Below are 12,024 nucleotides of genomic sequence, written 5' to 3'. Positions count from 1 at the left end.
CATTGTCGACCATTGGTATGAAGTGGTACATAAGGTTTATATTTCCTGTAAGGGGCATTTCTAACCATGTAATCCACTGACTCCAAAAGGTCAATCATACTTAAGTACTATTAAGACAAAAACAAACTTATATTGATTAGATTGCACACATGAGTAAACACTAAATAAAAGAAAGCTACTTAATCGCCCATCTGACCACCAATATAACAATTCTGTGTGTCTGGTAAATAGCTCAAATAGAGGAAAACACACACACACGTAAGGACTGTAGGTAAGATAAAGGAAAGGGCAAGTTAGCTTCCTCCTCTTTATTTTTCATAATACATTTCTACCTAAGGCTTACCATATGGCTACTCAGGACTTAAAAGGTGGATAATCTGAATGTAAATGTATTCTAAATGTAAAATATACCTCAGATTTCAAAGGCTTAAGGAAAAAAAGGATGTATAATACCTTAATTTTTAAAATTGAATGCATGTTAAAATGATAATATTTTAGGTTAAATAAAATGTTATAATTTTAATTAATGTCAACTTTTCTTTTTACTTTGCTAATGTAGCTACTAGAAAATTTAAAGTTACATATAGAACTTGCATTGTATTTTTATTAGACTACACTGGACTAAAAGCTCAATTAGTTAAATCCCTGCCCTTTTTTCACTTTCATTTCTCCAGGGCTGTTACCCAAACTCCCTGGGCATATAACCAAACTTGAGAAACAAATTTTTAAAAAGCTGCCAAAATAACTGTTCTAAAAAATAAGTAAATAATGTTGAATATAAGAGTGCCTGCTACTAAAATCTGAGGAAGAAAAATACATTAAAATCTCCATCAACAATTGGGAATTAAATGTAAGTAATGTAATTCACTATAATTTGGTAAGACTCTCCACTAATAAGGAAAATATCAGATAAAATAAAACTATTTCTTAAATTTGATACTTTCCAAAAAATATGTATAGTATATCTATTTTTAGGAATCAAATATTAACATAAGAAACCAAAAGAACCATCAGAACATTGGAGAAGGAATAATCACAAAGGACAAAAGCAGTCGAAATTCAAGGCTCATCAAAGTTAGAAATGTCCAACTGAATCACACCTGAGGTTTGGTCAGTTCGATGGCAATATTTTGTACTTCTATGTTCCCATCAAGTTTGGGTGTTTTGAGCTCTGTTTCTGCATAAGGATTCATGTAGAGTTTTGCAGAGGCTGATATTGGCTGGAAAACTGAGAACACATGAGAAGAAGTAAGATAACCTCTATATGCTCTTACATATTAATGACTACAAATTTTAAGAACACTGTTACGCTGAAAGTAAAGAAAAATTATAAAAAATATGTAAAAGAGAGAACTACCAAAAAATATTTAGGTATCTATTTACCTGCATAATATCAACAATCAAACTCAAGGGTTAAAGTGGAATCCCCAAAAAGAAAATTGGGGTCCTATGCTTCTAAATAAGAAATGTACAAAATACAGACAATCTACTCTTGGGAATTCACACTCTGTATAAAATTAGGCTTCTGTTCCTTGCTTCAAGACACTTAATGATTTTATTATTCATTTAAAATACTAATACAAGGTAGAAACAAAAAAAATTTTTAATCCTCACCAGAGAACATGCTTACAGATAGGGAGGGAGGGAGGAAGGGAGAGAAAGATGGAAAGTGGGAGGAAGAGAGAGAGGAAGGAAACTGAGGGAGAGAGGGAGAAATATCAATTGGTTGCTTTCCCTGAGTGCCCTGACAGGGGGTCAAACCAGCAACCCAGTTTTGTGCCCTGACCAGGAATCAAACTGGCAACCTTTCAGTGCACAGGATGGCACTCAACTAACTGAGCTACTCCGACTGGACAGTAGGAAACAAAATTTGATTAATTTCTGTCTTATTTAATCACTGCCAGATTTTTGGAACAGAACCATAAATAAAATTCATGTAACCCAGAAAAAAATTTCTTACTACTTTACAATTTTCAAAACAATCACTGCATATATTCTTAGAATAAACTAAAGAAAATACTTTTAAAAGTGAGAAGTAGTATGAAAAGGTGTATTAGGAAAGATAAGAGAGCAAAGTAAAGTGATAATTATAACTTATAATACTATTAAAATTATATAAATTGTGATACCTTATAAAGTGTTTAGTTTGCATGATAATATAAAATTTCAACTAATTTAGAGTTTATTTGTAAGTGGAAGATGCCTAAGAATAAAGTTGGAGAATTTTCTGAACTAGTTCTATCACAAGTAAAAATGCTTTCACAAACTAGCAGCATGTGAAAACCTTGTCATCAGTAAATACAGAGGCCAATGAACATAAAAGAAAAAGTGCCAACTCTTCTATAACAGCAATCAGTCATAAAAGGATATGAAGAAAACAATAGTGAACAGAGTGATATGGAATACAGAAGAACATGGGCATAAAATTTGAGGATGAGCAGAAAGGAATATAGTAAATGTAAACCAATAAATAGCTTCTGTAGGCTAATAAAACGGAAATGGAGAAAAAAGATGAGATACATAAATAAGCAGGCAGATTTGTTAGAGATCTATTTAAAAGGAAATAAAGGCAAGGCTGCCAAGGAAAACTCATATAAAAAAATCTCTCATGTGGTTGGTTTGTCTTAGCACTGCAATAGTGACATGCTAGGGGTGAGACTGAATACCAAGATCTCAGAGAGATAGTTATGAAGCAAAGCAAAGAAAACCTAATTCCTAAAACAAAGAAGATGGTAGCAAGGTAAGAAGGAAATGTGGACGCCAAAACCGGTTTGGCTCAGTGGATAGAGCGTCAGCCTGCGGACTGAGGGGTCCCGGGTTCGATTCCGGTCAAGGGCATGTACCTTGGTTGCGGGTGCACCCCCAGTGGGGAGTGTGCAGGAGGCAGCTGGTTGATGTTTCTCTCTCATCGATGTTTCTAACTGTCTATCTCTCTCCTTTCCTCTCTGTAAAAACTCAATAAAATATATTTTAGAAAAAACAAAAAAACAAAAAAACAAAAAAAAAAAAAAAAAGAAGGAAATGTGGAGGTCAAGGGTGGTTAGCTGTTAGGAGTGAACAACAGCCACATTGTCCTTGTCTTCCTTATTCTTCAGCAGTGTGTGTGTTATAATCTATTCCTAAACAATTAGTTATAATCCAAACATGCTATATCACAAAATTAAGGTATAAAATTAATACTTTCTCTTTGTCACAGTAATTTTATCAGAAGAAGTATACTAAAATAAAGTTTTTAATTCCAGGCTTCCTATAACATAAAATAAGCTTTTACCATTACTTACTGTATTGATGGCTTGGTAGAATATCATTGCTTGTAAGAATTTCACTTTTCAGATGATCCTTAAAAAAATTGAATTATATGAAAATTAAAAATAAAATATTCAGCTCCAAAATTCAATAGGTCTTCTTTACTCCTCTAAGTAAGTAAACATGACTAAGACTGGCTAACACAGTGAAATTTTAAGTTAATACTTCTGATTTATACTTTCACTGTTTAAGAAATTGTTATCACAAATGCCTAGAAGATTTTTTTATTGATTTTTTTTTTGAGAGAGAAACATCAATATGAGAGTGAAACATCAATTGGCTGCCACCTGCATACCCCCTACCGGGGATCAAGAGCCCGAAACTAGGCATGTGCCCTGACTGGGAATCGAACCAGTAACCTTTCAGGGCACAGGACAATGCCCAACCAACTGAGCCCCATTGGCCAGGGCTAAGAATATATTCTTTAGATCTGAACAGTATCATCCCTTCCTTCCTCCCTTCCTCCCTCCCTTCCTCCCTCCCTTCCTCCCTTCCTCCCTCCCTCCCTCCCTCCCTCCCTCCTTTCTTTCTTTCTTTCTTTCTTTCTTTCTTTTTTTTTTGTAATAGCAATACCACTCTTTTTTTAAATATGTTTGTATTGATTTTAAAGATAGAGAAAGGGAAAAGAAAGATAGAAACACCAACACTGTCTGGCTGCCTCCTGCACACCCCTGCCAGATATCGAACCCACAACTCAGGCATGTGCCCTGAGTGGGAATTAAATTGGTGGATGGGTCGATGCTCAACCACTGAGCCACACCAGCTGGGCAAGGTATCATCTTTCTTGACAATACTCTTCAAGCAATTCTCATGAAACACCACAATGTAACCAAACGCTATAAAAATAGTGTAAAAAATCCTAAGCACAGTTGATTCAAAAGTATGGGTTCTCATCTCACTGCTTAATGAATGATTTCACAAAGATCTTCAAAAACAAAAGTGCTTTTTAAAAGGCAGAGTGGATACCAAAAACTGTGTTTTATACTTCCGATTTAATTATATACAACTTGAACAAAAGACTGATATAGCCTGTCTTCATTAAGGATCTCATATGTAAACAAATATAGTGTAGTTAGCTCTTCCACATAAAAACAGAAATTACCAAGATCTGTTCCCTTGATCCCTGGTAAGACATGCTGCAGTTTACGTTCCAGTAGGCACTAAGGCTATCAAGTCGGACAAGCTATAAAAGAACAATTGAAAGAGGTCAAGCAACTAACACAGTGAAGTTAAGAATCAATATTAAAAGATTAATCTCATGTTCAGTATCCCAAATTATCCAATTGCCATTTTGAGTTTATAAAGGAAAGAAAATAATGCAAAAATGGGGGAAATAATTGCTTTTCAGCTTTTTGGCTAAGATCAAGTGTAAAAATGGGAGGGAGGGGGTTTGTATGTTATTCTCAGACTTTATTATTAATCCAGCATTTGCTAAATTTTGCTTCCAGGAACACTATTTCCAAATAGAATTTATTCATACAATTATCAAATATTTATTGAGAATTTAGTATTTAATAGGCCCTGTACATGTTCTGCTTAAAAAAAAAAAAAAGATATGATTCCTCCAGTCTCCAGTGGATAGGAATGGGTGTTTTGAGGGAGGCGTGAGGGGAGTGGATTCTATAATCAATAAGGTGGGGAAAGCTACTTACTAAATATCACTCTTGAATGTTCACAATGTTTATTAGTATATTTAAAGCATTCTGAAGTTCTGTAGTTTAAAAAAAAATGAAACATGCCTATTTAACTATGTACCAAATGCTTAATACTTTTAGTCAGTAATCTTACTTGACCAGAGAATATTTTTCTACAAATCTAATAATAAGTCAATTACCTAATGCTCCATAAAATACAATCTGGGATATGTTAATTTTATTCATTTTCTTTATATGTTAGGTGAAGAACCTAAACCTCAAAATAGGTAAGTGACTTTAGAAGGCCACACAGTAAGTAGCAGTGCCAAAACTGCTCTATCAAGGTTTCTTTAAGAAAATACATTAAGTGTTTGTACCTAGGAAATTCAAGAAATGTTTAATCCAGTCTAATACCTTGTATATAATTTTATCTGCTTCATTTAACACACATGGAGTCCAGTGTTCATTTGCAGTCTAAAAGAAAAAAAGAACTGTGAAATGAAATATATATATATACACACACACACACATATATATATATATATATACATATATATATATCCCACAATAGTACTCTAACATTTGTAAACTATAACTAAATAACTTAGGAAGAAAACACATAGAGCTAATGTTAGCTACTGTTAGCAATCTGTTTCTTTACATAACTTTATGACAAAATCAAAGGAATAACAGTAAAAAAAGAATTGAAGACGTTCAAATTTAAATAAGTTAATTCACCCACAAAATAATTATTGAGTACTAAGTGTCTGACGTATGGAAGAAGTTGGTTATGAATAAAAGCAGAGAGCTTGCCTATAAGCTATTGAAAAAGGTCCACTTCTGTTTTTAAAAGATCAAATAAATAATTATTACAAAGTAAGAAGAAAACCAGAACATGGAAATCAAAGAATGACCATGTTTCCAGAAAATCAGCATGGTAAGCAATACCAAATGCTGCAATGAAAAAAAACTAAATTAAACTTATTTGGCAGCCAGGGCATTACTGATGAACTTGTTAAGAACAGTTTTAATGGAGTAGCAGAGTCAGAGTACAGTAGGTAGGGAGTCAACAGGAGGTGGGGCAAGAAAGACAGCAAAGGTAGAAAATTCTCTTAGGAAAGAAAGAGAAGGCAGGTAGTTAGATGGGGCATGGGTGGAGTGGAAGAAGGTTAAAAAACAGGCTTTTTAGATAAGTATCACATGATCTCACTCATTTGTGGAATATAATGAACAACTGATGAACAAAAATACATCCAGAGTCGTAGAAGCATCAAACAGACCATCAAACCTCAGAGGGAAGGTGGGGGTGGGGGGTGAGGGGGTGGTGGTGAGGTATCAACCAAAGGACTTGTATGCATGCATATAAACATAACCTATGGACAAGGACATTGGGGGGGAGGGGACGGTTAGGGCCTGTGCTGGAGGGCAGGGGTGGGCTGGCAGAGGTCAATGGGTGGGGGAGGAGACATGTAATACTTTCAACAATAAAGAACTTTAAATAAATAAATCGCTAAATAAAAACAGGCTTTTTAATTTTGCTGTAAAGGAGATACTTGCATGTATTTAAATGCTTACAAAAAGAAGTGGGGTGGAGGGAGGGAGGAAGGAAAGGCAGAGGGAGAGGAGTTGAAGATTTAGGAAAGAGAAAGAAATGGATGGACAGAAGGAAGGAAGGGAAGAAAAGGGGGGTAGAGGGAAGGCTCCTGAGGGCATAGGGAAGTACAGGATCCAGATCAGAGGTGGGAAGATTACCTTATGGAGTTCAATTGTAATTGGAAAGATAGAAGAAAGGAATGATATGGATACAAAAAGAGGTAAGTTTGCAGTTGTTATAATAGGCAATGTAGTACTTGAAGCAGGAAATAAATGAGCCAGCCAATGTGCCAAATGCTTTACACAAACAATCTCACTCAAGCAACACTAAAATATAGATACTACATTTTATCAATACTGTATTTTATTTCCTATTGCATCAGTGAATAAATGAACATTAGACAGCAGGAGACCAACATGGTAACCAGTTACAGGTGCTTTCATCAAAGACTAGTACAATGAGAGGCATGAAATAAGGAATGATAAATTCAAAGAGGAAGGTAAAAAAAGGAATGAGAAAGCAAGGTAATAGCTTACACAAGTATTAAAACCTGAACAGAATTGCTAGGCAGACAAAGGGAAGGGCATAATACAGACAAAGAAAACAGTATAGAGTCTGAGCAAAGATACAGAGGGGCTCAGACAACAGCACACACTAAGACAGTTAGGCATCATTCTCATGCACAAGTATGCCTGTCTGTCGTCAGTCAATGCAGGTATTTGTTTAATATGTTTTCTTTTGTCTGCTAGAAGCTCAATGTTAAATACTGTGCTCAGTTATGACTAATGTTAGTCTAAAATTTCTGGAACAAGTAGCTCTCTACCTTCCACAACATGGGTTCTGGTCTCTTTAGAGATATTATGAGATATTCTTCTTTATCAAAAGCTACTTCAAATTCATTTTGGAAACATGCAGAAGACAAACAGTATATTAAACACTAGCTTCCGGACTCCCTTTCCTGTTTCTCTAGTTCTTTTTCTTCAATGTTTCTGCTTTGGTCTTCAACTCTATGTATCTCTGCTTCTCTGCATGCATGCATCCTTCTTAAGGCCTCCATGTAAACATGTCCTTTTCTCTTTCTCTGGCAGTCTACTTCTCTTTCAATTTTTTTTTTCTCTTCTTTCTGTACTAAGCCCTATCCATATAACTAACCATAAGGCAAACATGTACTCAGTACAATTTACTGTTCACTGTCCTTAACTTTAAAACATTTCCTACCTCTTAGTTGTCCATCAAAGAAAATAAAGTCTAACCTGGATATATATATACACATGCTATCCTTAAAGACCTTTAAGAGAAAAACCAAACTACATTATAAAATATTTAATCAAAATAAATTACTGATACAGATATGGATAGATGTAGATATAGATGTAGATATAGGTTATATATATAGATAGATATAGATATAGATATATACATATAGATAGATATCATTATGGTACATACACATGTACATATAAACACATAAACACATATAAGCTATTTGGAAATTCCATTTACCTAATCAAGAATGAGAACATAACTCTATGGAAATTTATCTTCCCCTACTTTCCAACATGTTTAAGAGACAGCTTATAATTCTTTCAGAATGTTTGATACTGTATTTGGATATTTGTTAAATTCGAAGACATATCAAAATTAGAGAATGTAATAGCATCACTAAAATTTTTGAACTGTTGGAAAAGCTACAGAAAGATTATACATAAAAATAAAATAGCTTTTAGACAACGCTACCTATGGCTCGGGAATAGTATTTTACAGATTCCACAAATATTTAAAATAAGTCCAACATTACCAACAAACTAAGTTCTCCCAGTGTGACACCAAATGAAAGGGGCCGCTTTGGATCAGTAACCTATCAAAGAAAAAAAAGTAACATTAAAATATACTGATGGTGAGGGTGAATCCATGCTCCACTCTTTACGATAGGCAACATAGGGCAATTAGTTTACAAATAAGTTACACAAACCAAATGGATATGTGGAAAAGAAAGAGAAGGGAGCCAAAACATGACTGGGATTATCCATATTTGCAGGCATGACACTCATATCACTTCCCAGTGAATCTCTTTTCCTAGTATATGAAAAGACTCGCTAACTACAATTAGACAGATTCTTGTCTAGATAGTTACAGAGAGAGTCTCTTTATGTATAACATTAAAGATGTTGTTCACAGATAAAGAAAACAAAGCATCAGCGGCAAAAACACTGCCACTAAATTATTTTTGAAACAGTCAAGATTTTCACATTTAGAAATGTGAACTGTCTCTTTAAGCCTTAATTTCCTTGACACTTCAAACATTTTCTTTGTTAGAAAGTGCCCAACATTTAATTTCCCTAGTCTCTTAACCCCAAATCTGCCAATGTCAAACTTTTGTTCTATTTCTGACCTTCAATACCTAAGTTAAATTTACTCACAATAAACTGTACCACTATATGAAAATGTCATTGTTTTAGGCATCTTAAAGATGTCCAAAAGTCACAGTTTTTTGGTTGTAACAAAAACTAGAGGAACTAGAGAGTGAAGAAAAAACATAATGTTCTAAATCATCCAATAGTGACTCCAGAGTTTAGTCATATAAACCCTCCTCAAATAGGAAATATGCATGATCTGGTATAGCTGAAAAACACAGATAGCTTTTTGAGTTTTGTTTTTAATATCGGAGATATTGTGATTGTGGCAATACATTTTCCTTTATTCCCACATCTTTTTATACTTACAGATAACTAGCTCAAAATAACTTGGAGCTAATCAGAAGAACTTCAATAAACCACAACTCCTCAGTTGCTAATGTAATACTCACAAACTACTATCATCCAATGAGCATTTTTGCGATAAATTATCCATTCCCTACCCCACTTCCTATACTATCTTTTTCATTATCCTTCTAGATACAATAATTAAGGTTACCACATGAAAGACAGATGCTACAATAAAGATTCCTTTGCATTTTTAAATTTCTTTCCTTTTAGATTCTTTTAGTATATTTTGTCACTTACATCAATTTAAACATAAACAATGTTATTTATCCCGCTCCTGTGCATCTCTGTATTCTTTTCATTAAGGAGAAATACTGTACTTTTCTAATTGCACTTGCTCAATAAAAAAGCTTAATTTAAGTTCCAACTGAGGTTCTCATTCATCAATATGCCATTAGTTTTAAGAATAATTCTCACTTCCATGATACGTTGATTGAATTTTAATTTCCTTAGTTTGTTTTAAACAAGGGCACTGATAAGTGGTTAGGTTTTTTAAACATTTATTTGGTAACAAAATTCAGTTTAATTACTACATAAAAGTAAAAGACAAAGTCAGTATAAGTTAGAGATGGTATATATTAAAACATTAAAAAACTTAAAAAATTTAGAAAGAAAACTACAAGTGTTTCTTACATTAAGTTACATAAGAAAACATATTAGAAAGGGAAATAAATATAAATATATATCAATATTGCTTTAATTCAATCCAAACTTAAAGCAAATTAAAACAAAAAGAAGGATGCAAACTCAATTTTAGAAGAGACAGAGTAACATTTCCAATTTCTTAGGCAAATGAAAAAAATTCAAGGTTTCTTACATATGTTTCAAACTTTAAAACAAAGCAATATTTGTTACATTTATAACTAAAATTAATAAAATCAATTAATCAGTTAATAAAATCAATAAAACAGTTCTTAATCAAATAATTTTAAATTTTTGGTTATAAATGAAGTCTAGTTTTTAAATATATTGTTGCACATGCACATGATAGTTGTGGGTGCTCCATCCAGCTTGATGGGACATGAAGAGAATGAGACTAGCAGTCAAGTGACCTGGGTTTTAGTGCCCTCTCTACCAACTACCATTATAATTGCTATCTCATCATCTCTTGGACTAATTTTTTGTCAGTATAAAAAGAAAATTAGTTCCTGAAAGTTATAGTAGTATAAGTCTTAAGGCATTAAACAAAATTCAAAATATAGAAGACAATCTGAAAATCTCTTATACTAGCTTTAGAAAGGGGCATATTGTGGTTTTATGATATACTAGAGGCCCAGTGCATGAAATATGTGCCTGGGGGGGACAGGGGTCCCCCAGCCTGGCCTGCACCCTCTCACAATCCAGGAGCCCTCAGGGGATATCCAACTGCCAGTTTAGGCCCAATCCTACTGCGGGATCGAGCCTAAACCGGCAGTTGGACATCCCTCTAGCAATCCAGACCACTGGCTCCTAACCACTCACCTGCCTGCCTGCCTGATCATCCCTAACCACTCTGCCTGCCTGCCTCATCACCCCTAACCACTCATCTGCCTGCCTGATCGCCCGTAACCCCTCTGCCTGCCTGATCACCCCTAACCACTCGCCTGCCTGCCTGATCGCCCCTAACTGCTCCCCTGCCTGCCTGATAGCCCCAACCACTCTGCCTGCCTGCCAATGCCCCTAACCACCTCTTCCTGCCTGCGTGATCAACCCTAACCACTCTGCCTGCCTGCCTGATCGCCCCTAACTGCTCGTCTGCCTGCCTGATTGCCCCTGATCACCTCTGCCTCAGCTCCTGCTGCTGCAGCTTCATCCGGAAGGACATCTGGAATAATATCTGGAAGGTCATTTGGCTGTCTGGTCTAATTAGCATATGACACTTTTATTATTATAGATTTACACTCATAAACAAAAAAGCCCAACACAGAAAAGAAGAAATGACAGTGTACTCATTAGAAAAAAAAAAAACAATCTTGGATTTAAAACTGGGTACAGCCGAAACCAGTTTGGCTCAGTGGATAGAGCGTAGGCCTGTGGACTGAAAGATCCCAGGTTCGATTCCGGTCAAGGGCATGTACCTGGGTTGCAGGCACATCCCCAGTAGGAGATGTGCAGGAGGCAGCTGATCGATGTTTCTCTCTCGTCGATGTTTCTAACTCTCTATCTCTCTCCCTTCCTCTCTGTAAAAAATCAATAAAATATATTTTTAAAAAAAACTGGGTACAGATAATCCACATATACACATATCAATCCTATAAAATAAAAGCCTAATATGCTAAGTATCCAGCTGTCCAGTCATCCATTCAACCAATCGAAACGTAAGATGCTAAAGATATGCTAAGTCTGCTCAACCGCTAGCTACGACATGCACTGACCACCGGGGGAAGATAGTCAACCAGTAGACCAGTCACTATGACATGCATTGACCACCAGGGAGCATATGCTCAACACAGGAGCTACCCCCTGGTTGTCAGTGCACTCCCACAAGGGGAGCACCACTCAGCCAGAAGCTGGGCTCACGGCTGGCGAGCACAACGGCAGTGGTGGGAGCCTCTCCCACCTCTGCAGCAGCACTAAAGATGTCTGACTGCCGGCATAGGCCCCCACCCTGAGTGCATGAATTTTGTGCACCAGGCCTCTAGTTTTCTAATATTAACAGTATTATTTAACTATGTGTCCCTATGTGGGAAAGGGAATCAAATCAGTTCAAGTGTATGAAGGTCATTGTCAACTGTTCCCTTTAAAAATT

General features: G+C 35.5%; 1 protein-coding gene across 1 annotated transcript in view; it reads right to left on the bottom strand.

Moving 5' to 3' along the window:
• The window catches only part of VPS13C (vacuolar protein sorting 13 homolog C (S. cerevisiae)), a 173,292-nt gene that overhangs the window by 128,354 nt on the left and 32,914 nt on the right, over positions 1 to 12,024 (bottom strand). Inside the window, exons 9-14 of the mRNA XM_015563005.1 lie at positions 8,333 to 8,392; positions 5,355 to 5,414; positions 4,409 to 4,489; positions 3,282 to 3,339; positions 1,101 to 1,228; positions 1 to 107 (exon numbers count right to left, since the gene is read on the bottom strand). Coding sequence (XP_015418491.1) covers positions 1 to 107; positions 1,101 to 1,228; positions 3,282 to 3,339; positions 4,409 to 4,489; positions 5,355 to 5,414; positions 8,333 to 8,392 — 494 coding nt within the window. The remainder of the gene's footprint in view (positions 108 to 1,100; positions 1,229 to 3,281; positions 3,340 to 4,408; positions 4,490 to 5,354; positions 5,415 to 8,332; positions 8,393 to 12,024) is intronic.

This window comes from Myotis davidii, unplaced genomic scaffold (assembly GCF_000327345.1).
Source record: "Myotis davidii unplaced genomic scaffold, ASM32734v1 scaffold57, whole genome shotgun sequence".
In the NCBI taxonomy this organism is placed as follows: Eukaryota; Metazoa; Chordata; class Mammalia; order Chiroptera; family Vespertilionidae; genus Myotis; species Myotis davidii.
The sequence above is the reverse complement of the archived record's forward strand: the minus strand, read 5'-3'. Positions and strand labels throughout refer to the sequence as shown.